Source organism: Poecilia reticulata, linkage group LG19 (genome assembly GCF_000633615.1).
Source record: "Poecilia reticulata strain Guanapo linkage group LG19, Guppy_female_1.0+MT, whole genome shotgun sequence".
NCBI classification, from domain to species: Eukaryota; Metazoa; Chordata; class Actinopteri; order Cyprinodontiformes; family Poeciliidae; genus Poecilia; species Poecilia reticulata.
In genome coordinates, this window is record NC_024349.1 from 16,467,756 (window position 1) to 16,487,185 (window position 19,430).

At 38.6% G+C, this 19,430-nt stretch overlaps 3 protein-coding genes across 7 annotated transcripts in view; 2 read left to right on the forward strand and 1 right to left on the reverse strand.

Moving 5' to 3' along the window:
* The window catches only part of LOC103481684 (plexin domain-containing protein 1-like), a 17,097-nt gene extending 14,594 nt beyond the window's left edge, over positions 1–2,503 (reverse strand). Inside the window, exon 1 of the mRNA XM_008437325.2 lies at positions 1,934–2,503. Coding sequence (XP_008435547.1) covers positions 1,934–2,009 — 76 coding nt within the window. The 5' untranslated portion in view covers positions 2,010–2,503. The remainder of the gene's footprint in view (positions 1–1,933) is intronic.
* A 523-nt stretch (positions 2,504–3,026) lies between these two features.
* LOC103481685 (dickkopf-related protein 3-like) lies at positions 3,027–14,352 on the forward strand. 4 transcript variants are annotated; one of them, XM_008437328.2, is made up of 6 exons: positions 3,027–3,152; positions 11,345–11,400; positions 12,597–12,646; positions 12,752–12,926; positions 13,440–13,641; positions 14,011–14,352. In XM_008437328.2, exons 1-6 carry the CDS (start codon positions 3,142–3,144, stop codon positions 14,069–14,071), a joined length of 555 nt encoding a protein of 184 aa, XP_008435550.1. In that variant the 5' UTR covers positions 3,027–3,141; the 3' UTR covers positions 14,072–14,352. The 4 variants fall into 4 exon arrangements, with proteins under 4 accessions (XP_008435550.1, XP_008435551.1, XP_008435552.1 ...); XM_008437329.2 differs by lacking the exon at positions 11,345–11,400 and having other exon boundaries at positions 3,027–3,151; positions 12,539–12,646; XM_008437330.2 differs by lacking the exon at positions 11,345–11,400 and having other exon boundaries at positions 3,027–3,145.
* A 2,496-nt stretch (positions 14,353–16,848) lies between these two features.
* On the forward strand, positions 16,849–19,424 carry tectb (tectorin beta). Of its 2 annotated transcripts, none has more exons than XM_008437331.1 (10): positions 16,849–16,956; positions 17,055–17,130; positions 17,523–17,713; positions 17,793–17,944; positions 18,023–18,125; positions 18,287–18,390; positions 18,496–18,579; positions 18,671–18,833; positions 19,135–19,213; positions 19,325–19,424. In XM_008437331.1, exons 2-10 carry the CDS (start codon positions 17,064–17,066, stop codon positions 19,372–19,374), a joined length of 993 nt encoding a protein of 330 aa, XP_008435553.1. In that variant the 5' UTR covers positions 16,849–16,956; positions 17,055–17,063; the 3' UTR covers positions 19,375–19,424. The 2 variants fall into 2 exon arrangements, with proteins under 2 accessions (XP_008435553.1, XP_008435554.1); XM_008437332.1 differs by having other exon boundaries at positions 18,053–18,125.
* The last annotated feature ends 6 nt before the right edge of the window (positions 19,425–19,430 follow it).

Sequence of the window (19,430 nt, forward strand, 5' to 3'; positions counted from 1 at the left end):
ATATATATAAATCTCAAAAGTGGGGCTTACGTATTCAATGCCACTTGCTCTGATACTTTAATAAAAGAAATCAAGAGCCACCAGCTGCTTTCAGAAGTCACCCTGTAGTCTGCCTGTATAGAAACTAATATCAGAATGAATACAGCTGATCTGTGAAGCCCTCAGAGGTTTGCTAGAGAACATAAGTAAACTAACAGCATCAAGAACACCAAGGAACACAGCAGACAGTTTTAGGGTTAAAGTTATGGAGATGTCGAAAGCAGGGTTCAGCGATAAGGTGTGATTCCAAGGTCTGARCATCTCACATAGCACTGTTCAATCCATTATCCGAAAATCAGAAGCAACATGGCACCGCTGCAAATTTCTGCCAAGACCAGAAGAACATTTATCTGAAAAGCAGCCAAGAGGCACATGGTAACTCTGAAGGAGYTGGAGAAATCCCCAACTGTGGTGGGAAAATCTGCTAACAGGACAGCTATTAGTCATGCACTCCCCAATAGTTGTGCAATCCTCAAAATCTGGAGTTCTTGAAGAAAGTCAGTGTTGATGYAAAACCACAAGAAGTGCAATTTAATCTTTACACTAGTTACTAAATTTGAGTCATCATCCACACCTGGTGTGGACAACGGCTCTCTGGATCAATTTATAAAATCCCTTTCAGAGACTCATGGTGAGTGATTTTATTATGCTGATGGGATGCTTTTCTTTAGCACCTTCAGGGAGCTGATCAGAGCTGATGAAAAGACGGATGGAGCTAAATCCTGGGGGAAATAATGTTGGAGGTGGCAAAATACTCGAGACTTCAGGCAGAATAGCAACTCTAAGCACAACAGCCAGAGTTGGCAAAAGTATGTTCAAGTTTTAAAATGATCAAGCCAAAGTCCAGGTCTATATCTAGYTTGAAACTTCTGGTTATACTTGAAAGCCGCTCTTCAAAGATGCACATCGTCGTCAGATTTTAGTCTCAAAATATGCATACCTGACAGAGACATAGATGACTTCCACCTGGAACTCCAGCAAAAAGTTGTTTTTTATATAGTATCAACAAACAGGTGAATGGAAATGCATGCCACACTGCTGAGATTTTTATTTGTAAAACATGTTGAAAACTGCATATCATCTTTCCTTATCAGAACTGCACACTTCTTTGTGTTCGTCCCACCGCATCAAATAGGTCCCAGTGAGCTACTTTTAAGAGTTCCGAACTTTTCAGAGGTTCTGTATATGCGGAAGGGTCGCCTCTGTGGTTCTCTGTGCATTGGGTCGTCCTCTGCAGAGCTGGGCCCTTGATCAGAGAAACTGGGACCACAGGAGAGGCCAGAAAAACTGGAGCACCGCTGATTGTCGGCATAGGAACAGCAGCGGAGGAACGGGGGCTGGCTAAAAATAATGTACCTCTGAGGAGAACAGAAATACATGCACACACTCACTGACACTCGCTGACAGGATGAGAGAGGAGTATGAAGCATAATGCACAGAACAGGTGGGCATTTTATTATGAAATTCAGAAAAAGAAAACGGAAATAAACTCTGCAGTTAAAATAACAATCAGCTCGGCCTTCAAAGCTTCCTTGCTTTGCAGTGAACCTCAATTCCTAAAATGACTGGTTAACCTCAGATAATATTTCACTCAACACAACACTTTTTTTTCTGTTTCTGGAGCAAAACYCTGAGGTTAAGCATAGCCTCACACACGACTTATCTTGGCAATTTGAAGCAAATATATGGGACCTGTTAACACTTGGCAAATTCTCATATATGCAAATCAACAAAACGTCCCAAAGGGTGTTTTAAAAATAGCGCTGATTGTGGCAGTTTGAAATCAGTTTTTTTTTTTTATTATTATTATTTCTGCTTTCAGAGATTTTTAAAGCAGCAGCAAACTGTCTGTTTTCGCAGGAAGTCRGTTAAAATATGAAGTTATTTGGCTTACCTTTGCACTCTTGGGCCCAGACTCTCCCGAGCTCAGCCTGGGACAGACAGATGAGAAGAACAGCACAAAGCCCCATGTCAGGACAGCTCTTCTCCCTCCGTCCCTTACTTTTATYGCCCCTCTCCTTCTTTTTCCGTTTGTCTTCCTGCGTTGCGTGGAAAAACGGACGCCTCGCTCCTGCTGTCCCCTACCTTTTCCTTGCTGTTTGTTCTCCTCCTTCTCACAGCTGCTTTCTCCTCACTTCTTCACCCAGGGGTTTCCCGCTTTTCTCCCTCCTCTGTCTATCTCCCTTCTCTAGCCTGCGTCCTCTTCAGGCTCTCAGAGTAAATCTTGTGGTGATGAATCCATGGTTGCAAAAGGAGATAATAAACAGCTGGAAGCTTCAGTGTGAGGTCTCTCCTCTTCTCTCCACTCCCACTCTCTCTTAAGGCTGTCGTTTTTCCTCCCTGTGCTTGAATTCCTGACCGTTTCAGAGAAAGTGCTCCAGGTTTGAGCAACACTTTTCTAGTAAGGACATATTCAGACGTTTCTTCAGTTTTATTTTGCTCTGATTTCAAGAGTGTGAGGTGGAAGGTGCATGTCTCCCCCACGTGGAAGCATGCTGAAACCGTTACGCGCTGAAACCGTAGCCCACATCTTGAAAAGTACTTCCCCGGTGGATTGTTTAAAAAAAAAAAAGTTTTTAGTGGTTAGACAAATTCTTAAGAACATTTTATTTATGCTTTCCGTCAGTGCAGATGTAAAATACATAACCCTGATTCACTAATGAATAMGAGGAAAAGTTAAATTGTGTCCTTCTACGCATTTTAATTCCAATATGTTGGATCAAATCTAAGGAGTTCTCCAGTGATTTATTTGTCCAATACTWGAAAAATGAGTGCAAACATTCCCAAAATTGGCCAAGTGGATGGATGGATGGATGGACATAATGACAGATGAATGATTGTTCAGCCAGTCTCTTGTTGCTCTAGCAGCTGTATTTCATCAGTTAATTGGCCCAGCTGTTCCCCATTCAGCCATCACCCTTTGCAATATTTATGCTCCTGCTCTGAAGTTATTTATTTCAGGCATGCATTGTTTCTGTGTTTCTCTGACTTCATGCATTGTCGTCAGACTCCGTATTTTCACATTTTGATTTTAGTCTTGAAAGTTTAGTTTTTGCAATTCACATACCTACTTGCCTCCCAGTYGGATTGGTCTTCAACATAATGTGTAAGAGGTATATATCCCTTAATTACGGCATTCTTAGAAACTGCTTAAGTCGCTTTATTTTTGCAGTGGAAGTATTTTATTTCACTGTAATACTAAGATAACTAGGATTTCTTGCAAACTTTTTCCAAGTGCAGATTATTTCACACCTRGTAGTGAGAATTGGAGCAAGAAAATTAATCACAGGGAACTTCAGTGTGTTTGTGATAATTCAGCATGTCTCCCATTGCAACAGTGTGACTCGTCTCCTAATTTTAATCATTGCTTTCTTCTAATTTTTAGCACTGCTGCTCGTAGAATAGAAACGCCTCTGGCTCTGCCAACTTGCTAATGTAATTCCATTGTTTTTGCTGGTCTTTTTAAAGGATTTCCTGTTTTCCATTCCCAGTAGCACCCTTTTTTTATTTTTTTTTTATTTCTTTGTACACAATTAATTTTTTTCTGTGGGCTGGAATGTAGGTGGATCCAGTTTTGATGAAAACGTATCTAAACAAGGTAAACATTAGTCTACTATGTAGTTGCGTAATTTATAATTTTTTTTTTATGTCTGGCAACAACTGAGCCTTGTATTTGCAGATGAGCTTTGAACAAGTGCAACCAGTGTACAGAGTGTGATCTCCTTAATGTCAAGGTTGTTATGGGTTTTTACTGCGACTATTAAATATTTCTCAGTATGTTTGAGTTTGTTTGCCCTCTATGTTCCCTGGAGCTCAGTCAGGACATTTCTAATGCCAAAGTTCTAAAGAATAGGTAAAGGAAAGTTGATGAAAAGTTAAATAAAGCAAGTTTAATTTTTATTTACAGAGTTTAAAAATAACGACTGGGATAAACTGTGGGATGTTTGTTCAGTTGGCTGATCCCGATCAAACACGCGCGCAGTCACTCACGYGCACACATCATTTATTGATCGTCTAAAATACCCTGGGTATGTTGTTTCCCTGCATGATATTCATTTTCCGTTCTTTCAACACAAACRCGTAGGAGATTTTACTGGCTCAGAAACCAGAGAAATTTATTCCAGATGAATACTTAATCTATTTCCTTTACTGTAAAAAGTACATTAAAAACAGATTTGCTAAATTTATCTGTTAACAGTCTCGCCAAAATTTAAAATGCCCTGCTGAGTCAGTAATGATGTGGCAAATCTATAAACGCGTCTCCTTTAACAATGGTACAAAGGGTGAGATGACTTCGCTGTCCTTCACCCCCGAAATGGAGATATCTTTGACATCTGGCAGAAATCAACAAAATGTATACAAATTAAAATAACACAAACAATATAACAAAAGRAAATATAAACAGTTCTGCAGCAACACGTATACAGTGTTGTACTGATGTGTGTGGGCTGCGCAGTCAGTGGTTAGCACTGTTGCCTTGCAGCAAAGGTTCTGGGTTTGAATCCCGGCCTGGGATCTTGGCATGTTTTCCCTCCACATGTGTGGGTTCTCTCTGGGTACTCTGGCTTTCTCCCACACTCTGAGCATTTCGTCCGTTTTTATCTGCGCTTTGGCATGACTGTGTGTGCMTGGTGTTTCTGTATTGCCTTTTGGTGGTCTGGCAACCAGTCCAGGATGCAGCCCAGTGACCACTAGAGAAAGAAATCTGTCCCCCTGCATGAATATGCAGGTATAAATGATGGATGGATGGATTTTACAACATCTGTAATTGTTTTAATAACAAAGTTATATGCGACATTAAACATAAGGCATTTTTGTGATTGCAAGTTTGAGAACCAAATGTAATTCAGTTTTAATCTAGATTCAACATTTGTTAACAGGCCAAATTTGTCTTTAAACTTTAGCCTTGCACTTGCTTATGCCCTACTATTTTTTTAACCAAAATAATGTTGACATGTTTTCTCTGTTTTGATATGACTCATTGGCAACTTTGCTCAAAACATTTCAATGTGGTTCCAGTTAATTGCGTCGAGATAAAATATTCGGGAAAGGTTCTGTCTGTTCCGTAAACGTTGCACTGTGCTTTGAATTTAACGACAAAATATGCAGGAAAGGTTCTGTCTGTTCCATAAACTTTGACCTTTGCTTTGAATTTAACGGCCCTTATTTCGGCTGTGTTTGCACACAGTTTCCAAGATGCAGGGCATATCAGACCCATGTGTAACTGAGTGCAGCAACAACAACAAAAAAATGGATTTATTCCTGCAACTCATCACAGGATTGGAGAGAAACATCTGAATTGCCAAGTTGGAATTGGTTAGTCTAGTGGATTTTTTTTTTTTTTTTACACAAAACTTAAGACATGAATTAAGTGCACAGTTGTGTCCAACGTTAGTTAATAATCTTGGTCCTGACAGCATGTCAATCAGAACAGAGAAACATTGCTGGATATGACCCTGTWAAAAATAAATAAATAAAAATAGTCAACAAGGGTGTATTTTTATTTAAAAGCAGTTGCCTTGTTGAAAACCTTGGTTTRTTCTCAATTTAGGTGGTTTTGTTGCATGCCTAATTGGGTGTATGCAAATGTATGTGTTTTTGTTGCAAGAATCAATTTAGAATTTTTTTTTCCATTTATTATTCAGGGATCTTCAGCTTAATAAAGCCCTCTTCCAAATTAATACCCATGTTTCATATGCGTGCATTGCCATTTAGCTATTTTCTACTTCCATTTCTTACCTGTGCGAAATGACAGATTTTTACACATGCTCAAATAATTCTGTTTATTTTTTTATTTTCATTTATTTATTTATTTATTTATTTTTTTTTTAAAGGGGGTCCACCCGATTGAGCTGAAGCATTGGTTCTGTATATGTAACGTTTGGGCTGAGACCACCAATTCACGATTCACAACAGTTTGAGCATTGTTATATTTTGCTCTGGAGGTTTAAGTTTTGTTCTGCATTAAAACTTATTTTTCCATTTGGCTTGTATAAATTAGGACTAATTACAACCCCTAATCAAACTTAACCTCCTAATTGACCTGCTGCAAGGTATTAATGCTGCAAGGTATTATCTACTGCACATGTGTCAAACTCAAAGTCCGTGGGCCAAATCCRGCCCACCATGGCTTTCTATGTGGCCCTCTAGATTCTAAACACTAAGTGTGCTTAAATATTATGTTGTCAGTCAAATCTGTGCAATTTTTATCTGTTCACTGTCAAATTATATCAATCAATCYCTCCAGTTTCTTGAAAATTATTGTGGAAATTCATGCAAAATCAACAAATTCCCRCATTTCCTTCACTGATAATTGGGAGTTTATTGCMTATTTYTCTCAAAAATTGTCAAAAACTTTCTTAATTGTCCTAAACAGCTGCCTCAGCCTTAACCAATATCATAAATAAGCTCAAATATTGCAAATATTTTCAAACACACAAAAAGTAACACAAAATCCTGGAGGGATTGAAATGCGTTCAATAATATTTACTTTTAAGAATTTATTGGTATCTTAAGAGTTTATGAACAGGTTTTATYAATACATTCTGGCACATCCGGCCCTTTAAGAGCTTGATTTGGMCCAAAACAAAAATGAGTTTGACACCCCTGATCTACTGGAAGCATATATCCTCATTCCCCTGTAGAGGACAATGAGCAGAAAAATCACTGTAATTGGGGGAAATTATGTAAAATTGACTTTTCTGAACTTCATTTCATATTATGATACTCTCTCATCAAAAATATACTATTTTGATGCTTCATAAATCTCCTATGGCAGCCATTCAGGGGGAGCGTAAGTGCTTGCTCGTACAATGCGCTGCGTATTTATCCAAAGCTCTGCCTTGTTATCTGCCGTGCATGTGTAGACGAAGCCCTGCAGCTGTTTTTTTCAGCATGTGTGCATTCACACCGGCAGAGTACTTCACACCTATGCAGGGGCTGTTCCTGAAACGTTTCACTCTGAGACCTGCTTTCAAACGTCCCGATGCGAGACACTCCGATCCTTGGAGACTTGGAAAGCTTTCTGGACATGTGGCTCGCAGCAAAAATGTAGTGGTTTTAATGAAGAGCGGCTCCATGTAAACAGGGCCTATAAACAGAACCGCAAAGACCGAGATGAGCTGTTCTACAAGCTGTTGAATGACAAGGAGGTGTTGTTGGGGTTTTTTCCCCCCATTATTATAAACCCTGACAGATTTATTTAAACACATCTTGCTAAATCGACTTACTACATTTTAAGCAAAGTGGGTTTGGGAAACAAATGTTTACATCATGGAAAATTGGCCCTAATGTGTGTTTATACCAAAGATACGTTTGTTCAATCCAAATTTGGAAGTGAACCCTTGCAGAATTGGTTTGAAGTGTAAGTTTATTTGGGAAAATATAACTTATGCTTCATAACGGCAAGAAAGACTGTGTTGTTTGCACTTATTTGGATTGAGATGATAGCACCGTTCATAGGAGGGCGAGAGCTCAGAGAATTTCACTTGATAGTTGGGGGGAGAAAACAACAAATTGTCCATCAGTGTGTGGAATCTGGCACTGGGATTTTATGATGATTAGAAAAATATGATCATTAAGTTGACTGAACATTAATATTGGGATTCCCTGGTTACTTTGGGTCTTATGATGCTTAGGAAAGAATCATCCCCCCCTTACCTAATTCTAAACTCATGCTGTTTTTGAAGTCAGCAGAGCTTGGAGGAAATTTCTGAGGAAACGGTTACAGTGATAGATTTGATGACTCATTCCCAGGGACCCTCGTCTCCAGTTCAGCTAATGGTTTCTTCTTTGTTCGACGCGTCAAGAAACTGATCTGTTTCTCATTATTGATGAACTCAAACTTTTCAGTGTTTTCCCATTTTGAGACAGGTTAGGAGAGCTGATTCAAGCCTTACGAAAAACTCATTTTAAACAGCTGACACCAAAATAATATGGTACCCTCACTTATTTTAAGGGTAGGTGTGTGTATCTTGTGTAATTTTACTGAGCAAATGTCTTTTGGAGTGTTTTGCAGCTCTTTAATGTAGCATTGTGTTGAGCTCTTCCTGGAGCTAAAATTGCTGCATAAACAAACTATAAAGACAAACTGTTTTATGAGAGCAATAATATTAAAGTGCCAAAACACTGAGGACATTTTCAAGGGTAGCAAGTCTCTTCTTTCTCCGTGTTTCATTCTGAATCTACGAGGGAGTCGCTCTTTTCTTTGAGTTCATCAAGATTAAACATGAACAATGTCTGCTGAAGTAAATCTCCATCTTCAGCTTCAGCTGCTGCTGCTGGCGAGTCCAAGAAGCTTCTGTCTGGGGGAATATTCTAAAGCACGACGTGTCAAAATGACTAAATCCCAGCATATACTTCATAGCAACAGAGAAATGTGTTCTCTTTTCCAGGGTAACAAGAAATTTGCGTCATTTCTTGCAGGCCTAGTTTGGGATCTCTTGTAGCTTGTTATTGATTCATGTTCTGGGCAGAACATTTTTCTTGTGTGGAGTCTGAGAAACATTAAGTGGGTGTGCTGCAGTGTGAGAAACCCGTAAAGATTTCCTGGGAAGTCTGCATTTTGGTGCTTGTTTAGAGTAAAATTTCTTTGCCGTCAAGAAGAACTTTGCTGTTGTCCTTACTGCCTTGAGCAAAAGAACAAATTTCTCTGTTTTTGTGGATTATGCACTGGCTTTAAAAGCCTTTGAATCAACTCTTTGTCGCAATACTTGGGGTAAATGACCACTCTGTCAGAGCATACCACATTACCAGGAGAAATGGTGTTTTTTTTTTTTCTTCTAGTAACGGCAACAGACCCATTGCAGTGTGATGTCACAAATGCCATCTGGTTTCTTTGGTTTCCCACTGGTTGGCTAAAGAAACGCACTACAAACGGGAAGCAAGAAATATGTTGGAAGTGAAAATTATTAAAAAAAGAAAAAATCCGAGAACTGAATATAAAAATGCCATGTGGAGATGAATGTTCACAGAAGCTTATTCAGAGGAAAAGTCATTTTTTCCCCCCCTGAGGACATAAAAACATAAAAACTAGGGTGGTATAATGTTGTGCAGTTGGATCCCTTTGAGCTCCTTTTCACAAACATACAAGTTACAGCTAACGTGTTTGTCCCGAGCGAAAACCGTTGTAGTGTCCAGTGGTTTGTCTGGTGTTAGTCTTCCTTTTTGGAGTTTTGCTACTTATAAAATGCAGTTTATGTGAAGAGAGTCGGAGTGGACAAAACATTTGTGAGGTATTTTGCAAATACCAGACAATTCATTGGTGAAAGACGAAACTGGTTCTTGTTGAGGACTAAGAGTAAACTGGGATGACACTGGGACTCAATTCTTTCCCAGTCTCATAGCGTCTTAATGGTAATTGCAAGTTGTTGAGGGCTGTCCACGGGGGGCAAAGGTCCATTACAATGAAGAGACGTCAGCTTAGCCATTGTTTCTTTTAGTCCTAAATGCGACGCTGACAGCGATGTTGATTCTGACAGTTTTTACATTCATTACAAGCGTCATTAGCAGAATCATTAACCCTGAGAGGAAATATTGACCACTGACTGGAGACCCTTATCCGTTCTTAGAATCTAGTAATAAAGCTTGTAAATAGTGACTACAACTGTACGTTTGTAAGAACATAAGTATAGATGATGTTAACTACATTGTGGTTCTTATCCAGAAAAACCCTTGGGCTTATACTCCTGCTTTCTTTACAATTTAAGTAAATACAACAATGTACTTTAGATAAGTGTGTTATCTTGCCCCCATACAGATTTGCATACAGCAATTGTTGTTGTACACATAATAAAAGAAAGGGCAGCCAGCCAAGGCATTAGTGCAAGAACCAAAGGCGAGATACTAAATGTTTCCATCTGATATGTCCTGTCTGACACTCAGACCATTTAAATTCAAAACTACAATGGATGAAAACATTGAATACTAATTATTTAGTTAGAGAATTAGTTAAATTATAACCAGCCTTGTCCCTACGGCTCACACTTGATCGAAATACACAAAAACTGCAATAAACGAGTTCCACATGGGCACTGAAATCCCCAAGTAAAAAATAAAAAATAATAAATCAAAGTCAAAGCTGTTTGCAGTGCAATAATATAAGACATATGTAGAATAACATCTCTTAACACACGTGTAATCTTGAAGCTGAAGGTCTACAGCAGCAAGAAGACCACACCGGTCGCGACTCTTGTCTAGTGAGAACAGAAAACTAAGTCTAAAATTCACACAATGTCAAACATTTAGCAGTGACCAGTATGGAAAATTGCTGCCTGGTCATACAAGTTTCAATTTCAGCTGCACCGTTCAGATGGTCAGGAATGGCCAGAATATGCAGTAAACAGCATAAAAGCCTATTCTAATGGCTACTTACAAAAACTCAAACTGGTTTGCTGAACCTCACAATAAGTTTAGTGCACTCCGAAAGCCTCCACATTCACCATCTCAGTCAGGTGAGCACTTTTGCCATGTAGTGGAATGTGAAATTTGTATAATGGATGTAAATCAGATAAATCTGTGACGCTGTCATTTCAGTATGGAGAAAAGTCTCAGACCAATGTTTCTTTCACCCTGCTGAATCTATATGAAAGACGATACAAATGCAGTTTTTTTTTTAGCAACAGCGAACATATATTTACTTTCACATGTATGCTGGAAATGAACCACTGACAGCAGAGTGAACTTGTCATCAGTAGTATAGGAAGTAAAACGTGTAACATCCCATCTCGTCCAACATAGAATATTACATACAAAGCTCTCACCAAATCTTGACACTGCAACAGAAATATAAAGAGTGCAAGCATTTATTTGACTGATTGTACTTGGAAGAGTATTTATTATGTGTGATGGATGTGGTTATCCTGTCTCCATGGCCAATTCAATAAGCAGGTCTTAACATTTCTGTAACTGGTCCAAAATTGGCTCGATGAAATAAAATATTACCCACTGTTTCTCTGACTGATAGTCAGGGTTTTAGGAATATAAAAGCTTTTGGTAATTTTTTTTTTTTTTTTCATTTTCATATCCTTTTCATAAAACATTAACCCCAGGCAGAGTAAAGGATTATGTTGGCTGAACAAACCCTGCGGCCATTGTTTGCAGCTCAGGATTTACAATAACATGCTAGCTGTCGATGGTAGGCCCAGAATCAATTGTAAATATTACGTAAAGTTATGAAATAACAGTTAGATGTTACGCCAGTGTGTTAAAACGGCACAGGAATTGAAGGGATTCTCTAAAAAGAAATGCCTAAAATGCTTGGAACTTCCATTTTGTTCACCCCAATTTTAAAGGGCTGTTCTTTCAGATGCCAAATGGGACATACTCCAAATGACGCCTGCTCTGCTGCAGCAGAATTTACATGTGAGATGAAAACGGTAACATTCAATTTACATTGTCACGCATCAGTGCAGCTGTTAGAAATGGGTTCGCCTAAGTCCATATTTAAGACCTAAGTTCATATTTATCACGATCTTCAAATGGGCACAATATTCAACGCCAGAAAGTATTTGAAGTTACTATTGCTGAACTTAACTGTTACTGTTTTAGAAAATTGGGGGAGAAATAAAATATATATATATATATTTGGATGATATTTTGAAACACAAAATCATCTGTTTAAAAAAAAAAAAGCAACTTTGTCAGAGACTTTCTGCAAAGTGTGATTGGAGAAAGGTCTTCACTTTTCTTACTCATATTGACGTTGAGTGTTTCTTGAAAGATCTCAGTTGGTGTCTGTGGCTCTGCTCTTCTTGGAGGAAATAAATGTGTAGGAATAAATATTTGGTTTTCATTAGCATTCACTGCTTTCCAGCCTGTGAGAACGAATGGCTGATGGTAATTACTCTTAATGGGATCACGGGGTTGTCTGCTGGGTGTGTTTCTCCAAATTGCTCCCAGCGAGGGGTCTGAAGCAGGATAGGGTTGGTGGGGGGGTAAAGGTAGGGGCCCAGAGCTGTTTGCTTAGCGTTTCGGGGCCAAGACCTTTAGTGGCAGCACTTGTCACTCAGTGAGCAGTGAAACATGTCATGCATTTGTCTTCTTTTGTCCTCCTTGTTTGTTTGTCTAGCTGAGATAACCCCACAGAGTGGTGCTTGTCTTGGCAGCATTGTCAAAAACTCTTGTCAATGCCCCGTCTCCCCTCATTTGCCGCTTTGCTACTTGTCATTTGGCCAGTATTTTCAGCCTGCAGGGGGGTAGCTCCGGCAATAAGTTAATCTATTAAAAACTAATTGTCTCCTCCTACCCTGTTGCTTGGACAAACAGTGTAGCGAGGGGGAAGTTGAGCTTTGTTGGCCTATAAAGGTCGTACGGGTAGAGGAGCTGGCAAGTGTCACTGCTTGGATCTCAGCAGTTTCTGAGGGAAAAAWAAACAAACAAAACTGGGGCCTTCTTGAAGTTTCTCTTGTCCTAATTCTGAGGCAGCTTGTGTAACTTATCTTTTTGCATCTTTGGGATATTGGGGGAAATGAATCTGGTTTTCCTGTTGGTGTGTTTTTCCGGTGCCGATGCTCGTATTTGGGCCTGGATGCTCAACATGCCTCATGGCCCTCCCAAAGACGGAGCTAAAGTTCTTAGAGAGAACTCTCCTGTGGCCAAAGAACTCACGGTAAGAATTTCTAACCTTTGTTTTAATGCGTTATACTGTAAAAGTACCCAGTTACACATCTTCAACAGGAATTTTTAAAAAAAGTTTATTTTATTTTGTCTGCAGACTGTGTGCGACAGCGACAGAGCTTGTGGACGCGGTTTCTCGTGTGATCGTCACTTTGGTCTTTGTGTGCCTTTACGTGGAGAGGGTCAGTACTGTCGAAGGGACACTCAGTGTGTCCGTGGACTCCTCTGCATGTTTGGGAAGTGTCATCGCAGCATTCCCGATGGACAAGAGGGTGAGGATATGAACATAAAATCAAATCTTAAAACCTTTTCAAGGTCCTTGCACAGACTGGAAAGTATGGGATTTGATTTTAGTATTTTCCAGGTCTGGCTAAGTAGATTTGTTTCTTCTTCTTTCTTCCTTCCTTTTTCCTTTGCTTCTTTATGTCCTTCCATTATTCTTTTCCTTTGTGTTCTTTTGTTCTTTCCTTCATTATGTCCTTTTTCTTTCATTCTTTATGTCCTCCTTTCCTTCCTTGCAACATTTTCTTTCTTCCTTCTATCTTTGTCTTTCCCTCTGTATRTCCTTTTTTCTTTTATGTGCTCCCGYCTTTGCAGTTTTTTTTYAATCAAGCTTCATATTTAAAGCAGTAGAAATGCCTATGTATTTTCATAGTGAACTTTTGATATTTTAAATTTTGAAAAGAACATAAAATCCTATAAACCCTGCAAAATTTAATCTCAAAACATTTTGGGAAAAAAGCGTAGTTAACCTGCTGTCYAATTCCTTCGTTTTTCTGAATCAGGCTCCAGGTGTAAAGCTGACAGAGACTGTGGGCCTTCAATGTGTTGCGCTCGACATCATGGCGAGACGATATGCAAAAAGCGGCTGGCTCGCGATGAGAGCTGCTATGTTCCCGATGGCGGCCTGGCGTTCAGCATCAACCAGATCTGCCCGTGCGAGGAAGGTCTGCTGTGTCGGGAAAACGGCAGGCAGAGCCGCAGAGAGTGAGTACTCCCATTTAAACTGAAGTGTTAATAATTTTTTTTTAAATGTTCCCAAAGCTTAAGGTTTTATCCATTTTTAAAAGTCAACCAAAACATTAGCAGAAATATTTGATAGGTTTTCATTTGATACAATTACACAAAATATATGATTAAAATGACAAAAATAAAACTGTTTTTTTTTTTTTTTTTCAGTTTCAATCATTTTAGAAGCAGCGCCTCTAGTTGACATACTTTGCAATTTATTAATATTTATGTTGTAAAAAGTACTGACTTTACTCTTCTTACAATGTTCTTTAGATTTTATTTAATTTATTTTGGAGGAAAAGTATTGGGTAATCAAAACATAACTTATTGTTCCTTGTCTTTCAGGAGGGACTTTACTTATCAACCAGAACGGACAGGATGGACCTGCCAAGGGTCCAAACCTTAACTTAAGGCCTCAAGATTAAATCTATTTATAAATATGTAAATATGTTGTGCAGAATAAATGTTTGTATTTCCATGTGCTGTTTTGAAAGATGCTGTTAGATTAATGTAGTGTATATCTAGAAAAGCACTACTCTGCTCTGTGTAGCTGGGTTGAACTAGGCTTCATTCTCAAAAAAATATCTTTGTGTGTTTAGTGAAGTTTTCATTGGGAAACAAAAGTGTGGTATGTATTTGTAATCAGACCCCCGATTAAATATTTGTGGAAAAACTTTTCGTAACAGATACAACTATGTTTTTTGGGTACGTCTCTACCAGCCTGACGCATCTACAGACTCAAAATGTCACCTACTGTTCTCTGCAAGAGAAGACGTGAACAGTTACTTTGTCTCCTTTCTAAGCACATTTCTTGATGCACGTTCTTTGGATCCCATGGTTCAGTTGCATAGCACGGAGGAATCCAGCAACTCTCAGTTGTTAGCATCGGCAGGTGCTTGAAACACTAGCTGTCCCATTACGCTCTCCTAGATCCGTATCTTCTTCAGTCAAACCTTTACCGTTCCCCCAGTCGCTCCATTTAGATGCTAATTGTCTGTAGCTCCACTCTTTCAGATGAAAGGTTACTGAGTGCAGTTTTTCTGTGAACAACCTTAGTGTCTAGTCTCGTTTCTTATTGTTCAGAGCTTACAAAAAAAAAAAAGTGGTAAGGTGGGTTTTGATATTGAGCCAAGAAAATGCATTAAAGCTTAGAAGTGAAAGTCTGGTGCAAATAGCAGGTATTTAATTTCTTAACAAATATAATTGAGAAACAATGCAACAAATCCATTCTAAGACACAAGCCAATATTACGAATTATTAGTTGGAATGACTAATAAGAAAGCCACAAGACGGCTAGTAYRTAGCTTAAAAACAAGCCGATATGGAAGCACATTTCACACGCRCAAGAAAGCCAGGCCAAACAAAAGTGATATYCAATAGCACAAGACTGTGAGGAACCTGATATTAGTCAGTGCTACAAAACCAGAGGCCTATCACCTGAACTTTAGAACACTACTGTCTGTGTACGCCTCATCGTATCTGAGCTACCATCACATTTTAAGAGTATCTTTACATGTCTGTTTGATCCACTATGGGATTAATAAAAGACTACACTATTCAATTTGCAACTTTAAGGGTTCTCATGTGATGGAAGCCAAAATGACCCAGATGTAGAACCCTCTCTCTGCATGTTTCTCTTTTTTAACAATCTCATAAAGAGGTGCTGGTGAAACTGAAATAGGCTGTTAAGGGTTTAAGTGTGTAGTAAAATAAAATAAAATCACTGTGTATTTAGAATTGATTGGTATCACCCTCGATTAAGCACTAGTTCCRTTAGGACWCATGCAGGTCATGAAAACAGATTTATTAGACTATTTTTCTAGTTTGTTCCATGTTTCATCAAAAATAAATGGCAGACAAAACTAGTTTAAGCACATGCAAAGTGCTGATTTCAAATKATAATTTCAAACTTTTTATTTTGTATTTCTGTTTTTGAGTCCCTCCAATGACCTGCTGCTGTGCTTTAGATCCTTTTTTTTAAATTATTATTTTTGCTGTGTATCCCAAATTAGCTTAAGTTTGAAGTTATGAATTGAAGACCAGCTATTCTCTCTCAAAATKAATGGTTCCATCAATTATGATGCAATTGTCCAGGTCCCGAAGCAGCAAAACAGGCCCACACTATCATTACTTGCAGGGCTTTAGATGATATTCTTTTGTGACCTCCTGAATTATTCCTGGATTCGCTCTTGGAGTTGTTTTGCTAGGCCAGTCACTCCTGCAAATCTTTACTTGAGTTCCATGTTAACTTAATCTGTGGATGTTGGCTATCACTGTTTGATGGCATTCCAACACTAAGAGACGACTTCCCAAGACTCCCAAGACTGATAGATGTCAGTATTTCCTGTCTTTCAGTTTCTTTAGGCTAGGCCATGATGTTGCCGCTTTTTGAGATCTTGTCTTGTTATAAGAAAGGTTCTATTTGGACAATTTATCAATTTGACATGGTGGCACAGCCAGTTATTATATTCAGGCAGGGCTAATTTTCTGTAATAAACCAAACAGGTTTTTACATGTTAACCCATGTAAAAACCYTTTTGTTTTTACATGGGTTAACATTGTCTGATATCGAAATTGTTTGATGACAGGAAACATCATTTGTAACAACGAAGTAAAAACAKAATAAATTTAGGGGCCAAAACGTTTTCGGTTCTCTGTAATAAACAGATAAGACAGTTGWGCCTTATGTAATGACCTATTAAACACCAAAAATTAGAAATTTGCACGTAAAGTTGTGTGTTAAAAAATGTTTATAAAAAAAGAGAATTTCTTATGAAACATTGAAAATAAACCTCTAAAGCATCAGGAAAGCTACAGATGTTGAAATAACTTTTATCCAGTTTATAAAAGTTTATCTTTTTTTGTAGTGTGAATATTGATATAAGTTTTTTACAGAATGCGTGACTTCCCTTCTAAAATGTCACAATTTGAGACTTTTTCATCCCATCCTTTATTGTCATCCTTTAATTCCAAACCTTTCAGTGTCCATTGTATGAACCTTGGACGTTTCTTTTCACCATTCTGCAGAATAGGTAACACTAATGGTCATTTAAGAGTCTTCAGTCTAAGGAGCACAGAGGGCTTTTGTGTTAAGCTTCACAATGGACCTCTTAAACCAGTCATGCCAGTGGGAAAATTGGAGACCAGAGAATGATTGAAAGCCATTTACCCTCATCTACCACAGTATAAAATGCCTCCTTGAGTTGCCTCAGAGCTAGTTTACAGACAACCTGCAAAGGAGATATGGTGATCCTCTGACATTCAGCAGGCTAAAGGTGTTAGCTTCGTAAGGTGAGACACAWTTTCTCTTTTACAGATTTGATCTTATCCCAAAATATGCTTAGTTTTTTTTAGTTTTTTAAAAATAAATTCTCAATTTTACTTTGCAGCATCTCACCATGGCTTCATTTGTTGCACTGTTACTGAGTTTACCCGTTGCACTGACATGCGCGCCACAAAAAGCAGGTAAAGACCAGATTTGTCAAAAGACTAAAATACACTTTCACTTTCTTATGAGACTCGTCCAGAACTGCTGCAAATTCCTAAAATTGAAAATGATCCTATTTATTTTTTTGGATGTTATGTCATTTCAATCCAAAATATTAAATAATTCAGGCTTGATTTTAAAAGTGAGAATTTTCTTTGTTGTGTCTTTCTTAAGTAGCTTAGTGTTGAAGTTAAAGTTAGACTAAAGTAAATTAAATAAATAAAACTCTTGTCAAAAAACTGAGAAAAAGCCATGTTTTTTTTTAAGTTATGTTTTGATAGATGTACTTTTTAAGTGGAAATTTAGGTCATAACAAAAGTTGTTACCAAATGCCTGGACACATTTTAAGTCTGTTTGATTTGTATTCCAGACTATGTTGTAGTCTCCTGTTTTCCYAACGCCATCATCGCCAATGTGCCAGAGTGTCCTTATGGCTGGGAGATAGACCAGCTGTCCCTGGGCGGAGTGTGTTACACTGGAATACACAGCCCAGGGTACTACCGCTTCATCATACCAGACCTAACACCAAGAAACCATTCGTACTGCGGCACACAATCTGAGGTAAGGCRCCTGCATAAGAAGAGAAGCAATGCTGACGATACGCTCATTCCGCACTTTTCCCGGTGTTCTTTTAATTCAGTATATGCCAGGCAAAGATGCCAAGTACATATTCTACAACTCCATCGTCTCCAATGATACTTCACTGACGGTCAGAAACCAGCCKGTCAACTACACCTTCAGCTGCGTGTACCGAGCAGCCTACCTGGTAAATAATGCAGTCTTCAGTCAGAGGTAAGCACCAGSTCAAGGCACCATGCAACCAAAACTACTCTCTGAAACATCTGTSCATGCTGACACAACGACTTGTAGTGTTTTTACTAAACCCTCTGCTTTTTCTAGAGTTGCTACAGTTTATGTCAACAATGGGAGTTTAGGGACTTTTAGATCACAGTTGTCTATGAACGTGTTCACGGTGAGTCACTCCAGTTTCTCTCCTGGACGACGCCTCTGTAATTCAAAGCAAACATTTCTTTCTGGAAACGCCTTTTTTGTGGGCATGAGTTTTTWAAAATTTTTCTTTCATTTAAAATGACTGCATGATGAAAAGGACACCAAAAATCCTGTATTTCGTAGAACTCTAAGTTCCTGTATGCTAAGGACGCTCCCTATGTGATTGACACCTCTGAGATTGGCTCTGAAGTTTTTATCGGTATTGAAGCAAAAGGTCTAAGTAATAGGTACACAAGCATTTTCTTTAATGATTAAACTTGAAATAAAATCTATATATAAATATATATATCCACAATGCCAAATGCTGAATCCAACCATATTTAAACCATCAGGTTCAAAGTTGTTATCAACAACTGCTGGGCGACTCCAACTCCTTACTCAACAGACAGAAAGAGGTGGAGTCTTATCATCAACAGGTGCCCACACATTTACCGTCTCTYCATAAGGATCCATTCCTTGAAGATATTTGTTTGTGCAACAACCTCTACGTTTTTTGTTTTCTACCAGCTGTCCTGCTGACTACACGGTGACCATTTTCGATAACGCCAAGGACAGCCGCTCCACGTTTAAGTTCAACTCCTTCCGCTTCCAGCGACTGGAGAAGGTGTCCACCGTGTGGCTTCACTGTGAGGTCCACATCTGTGATGCAGAGAGGCTGGTCTGTCAGCCTGTGAGTACATTACAAATATGTAATCACAAACATGAAATAACTTTAATAATCTTCCCCCTTTTGTAGTTGGAATACAAGCATATCTTCATCGACAAGTTTATTTGCATGGCACTTTTCGGCAACAGGGCCAATCAAAGTGATTCACATCATAAAAGCACAAAATTCAACGATTGAAATATTGCATTTAGAGTTTATTATGGTACAAAACAAACTCTAAACAGGTGGGGTTTCTTAGGCACCATGTAGATTAAGTGGAACTCATTAACATGTCTAAAGTTAATATTTTTGCTTTTCTCTGAAGAGCCCGTGCTCTAAGAGGTCCCTGTCGTCAGAAATAGAACCGAGTGGAGGGATCCTCACCACTGAGTTTCAGATTAAAGGTAATGTAAATCTTTATCTGATATTTCAGTAACTTATGTTTATATGACAGAATAACCCAACAGAAATAAAATAGCTATATTTTACACACTATTGTCTTGATTTCTTAACAGCCAGCGAGTCTTCTAATAATGGGCACACAACAGGTAAACACAGGGAGTAACAATACCTGGCTGAAATGTGTTTGAACAGTGATGTTCTGGTCTATGATTTTTTTTT

What these genes read in the sequence shown, in the direction of transcription:
- LOC103481685 (XM_008437327.2), top strand. Translation starts at nt 12,506, where the DNA reads ATGAATCTGGTTTTCCTGTTGGTGTGTTTTTCCGGTGCCGATGCTCGT. An exon ending in CTGTGGCCAAAGAACTCACG is followed by an intron (nt 12,647 to 12,751) that starts GTAAGAATTTCT and finishes TTTTGTCTGCAG; the next exon opens with ACTGTGTGCGACAGCGACAG. An exon ending in CATTCCCGATGGACAAGAGG is followed by an intron (nt 12,927 to 13,439) that starts GTGAGGATATGA and finishes TTTCTGAATCAG; the next exon opens with GCTCCAGGTGTAAAGCTGAC.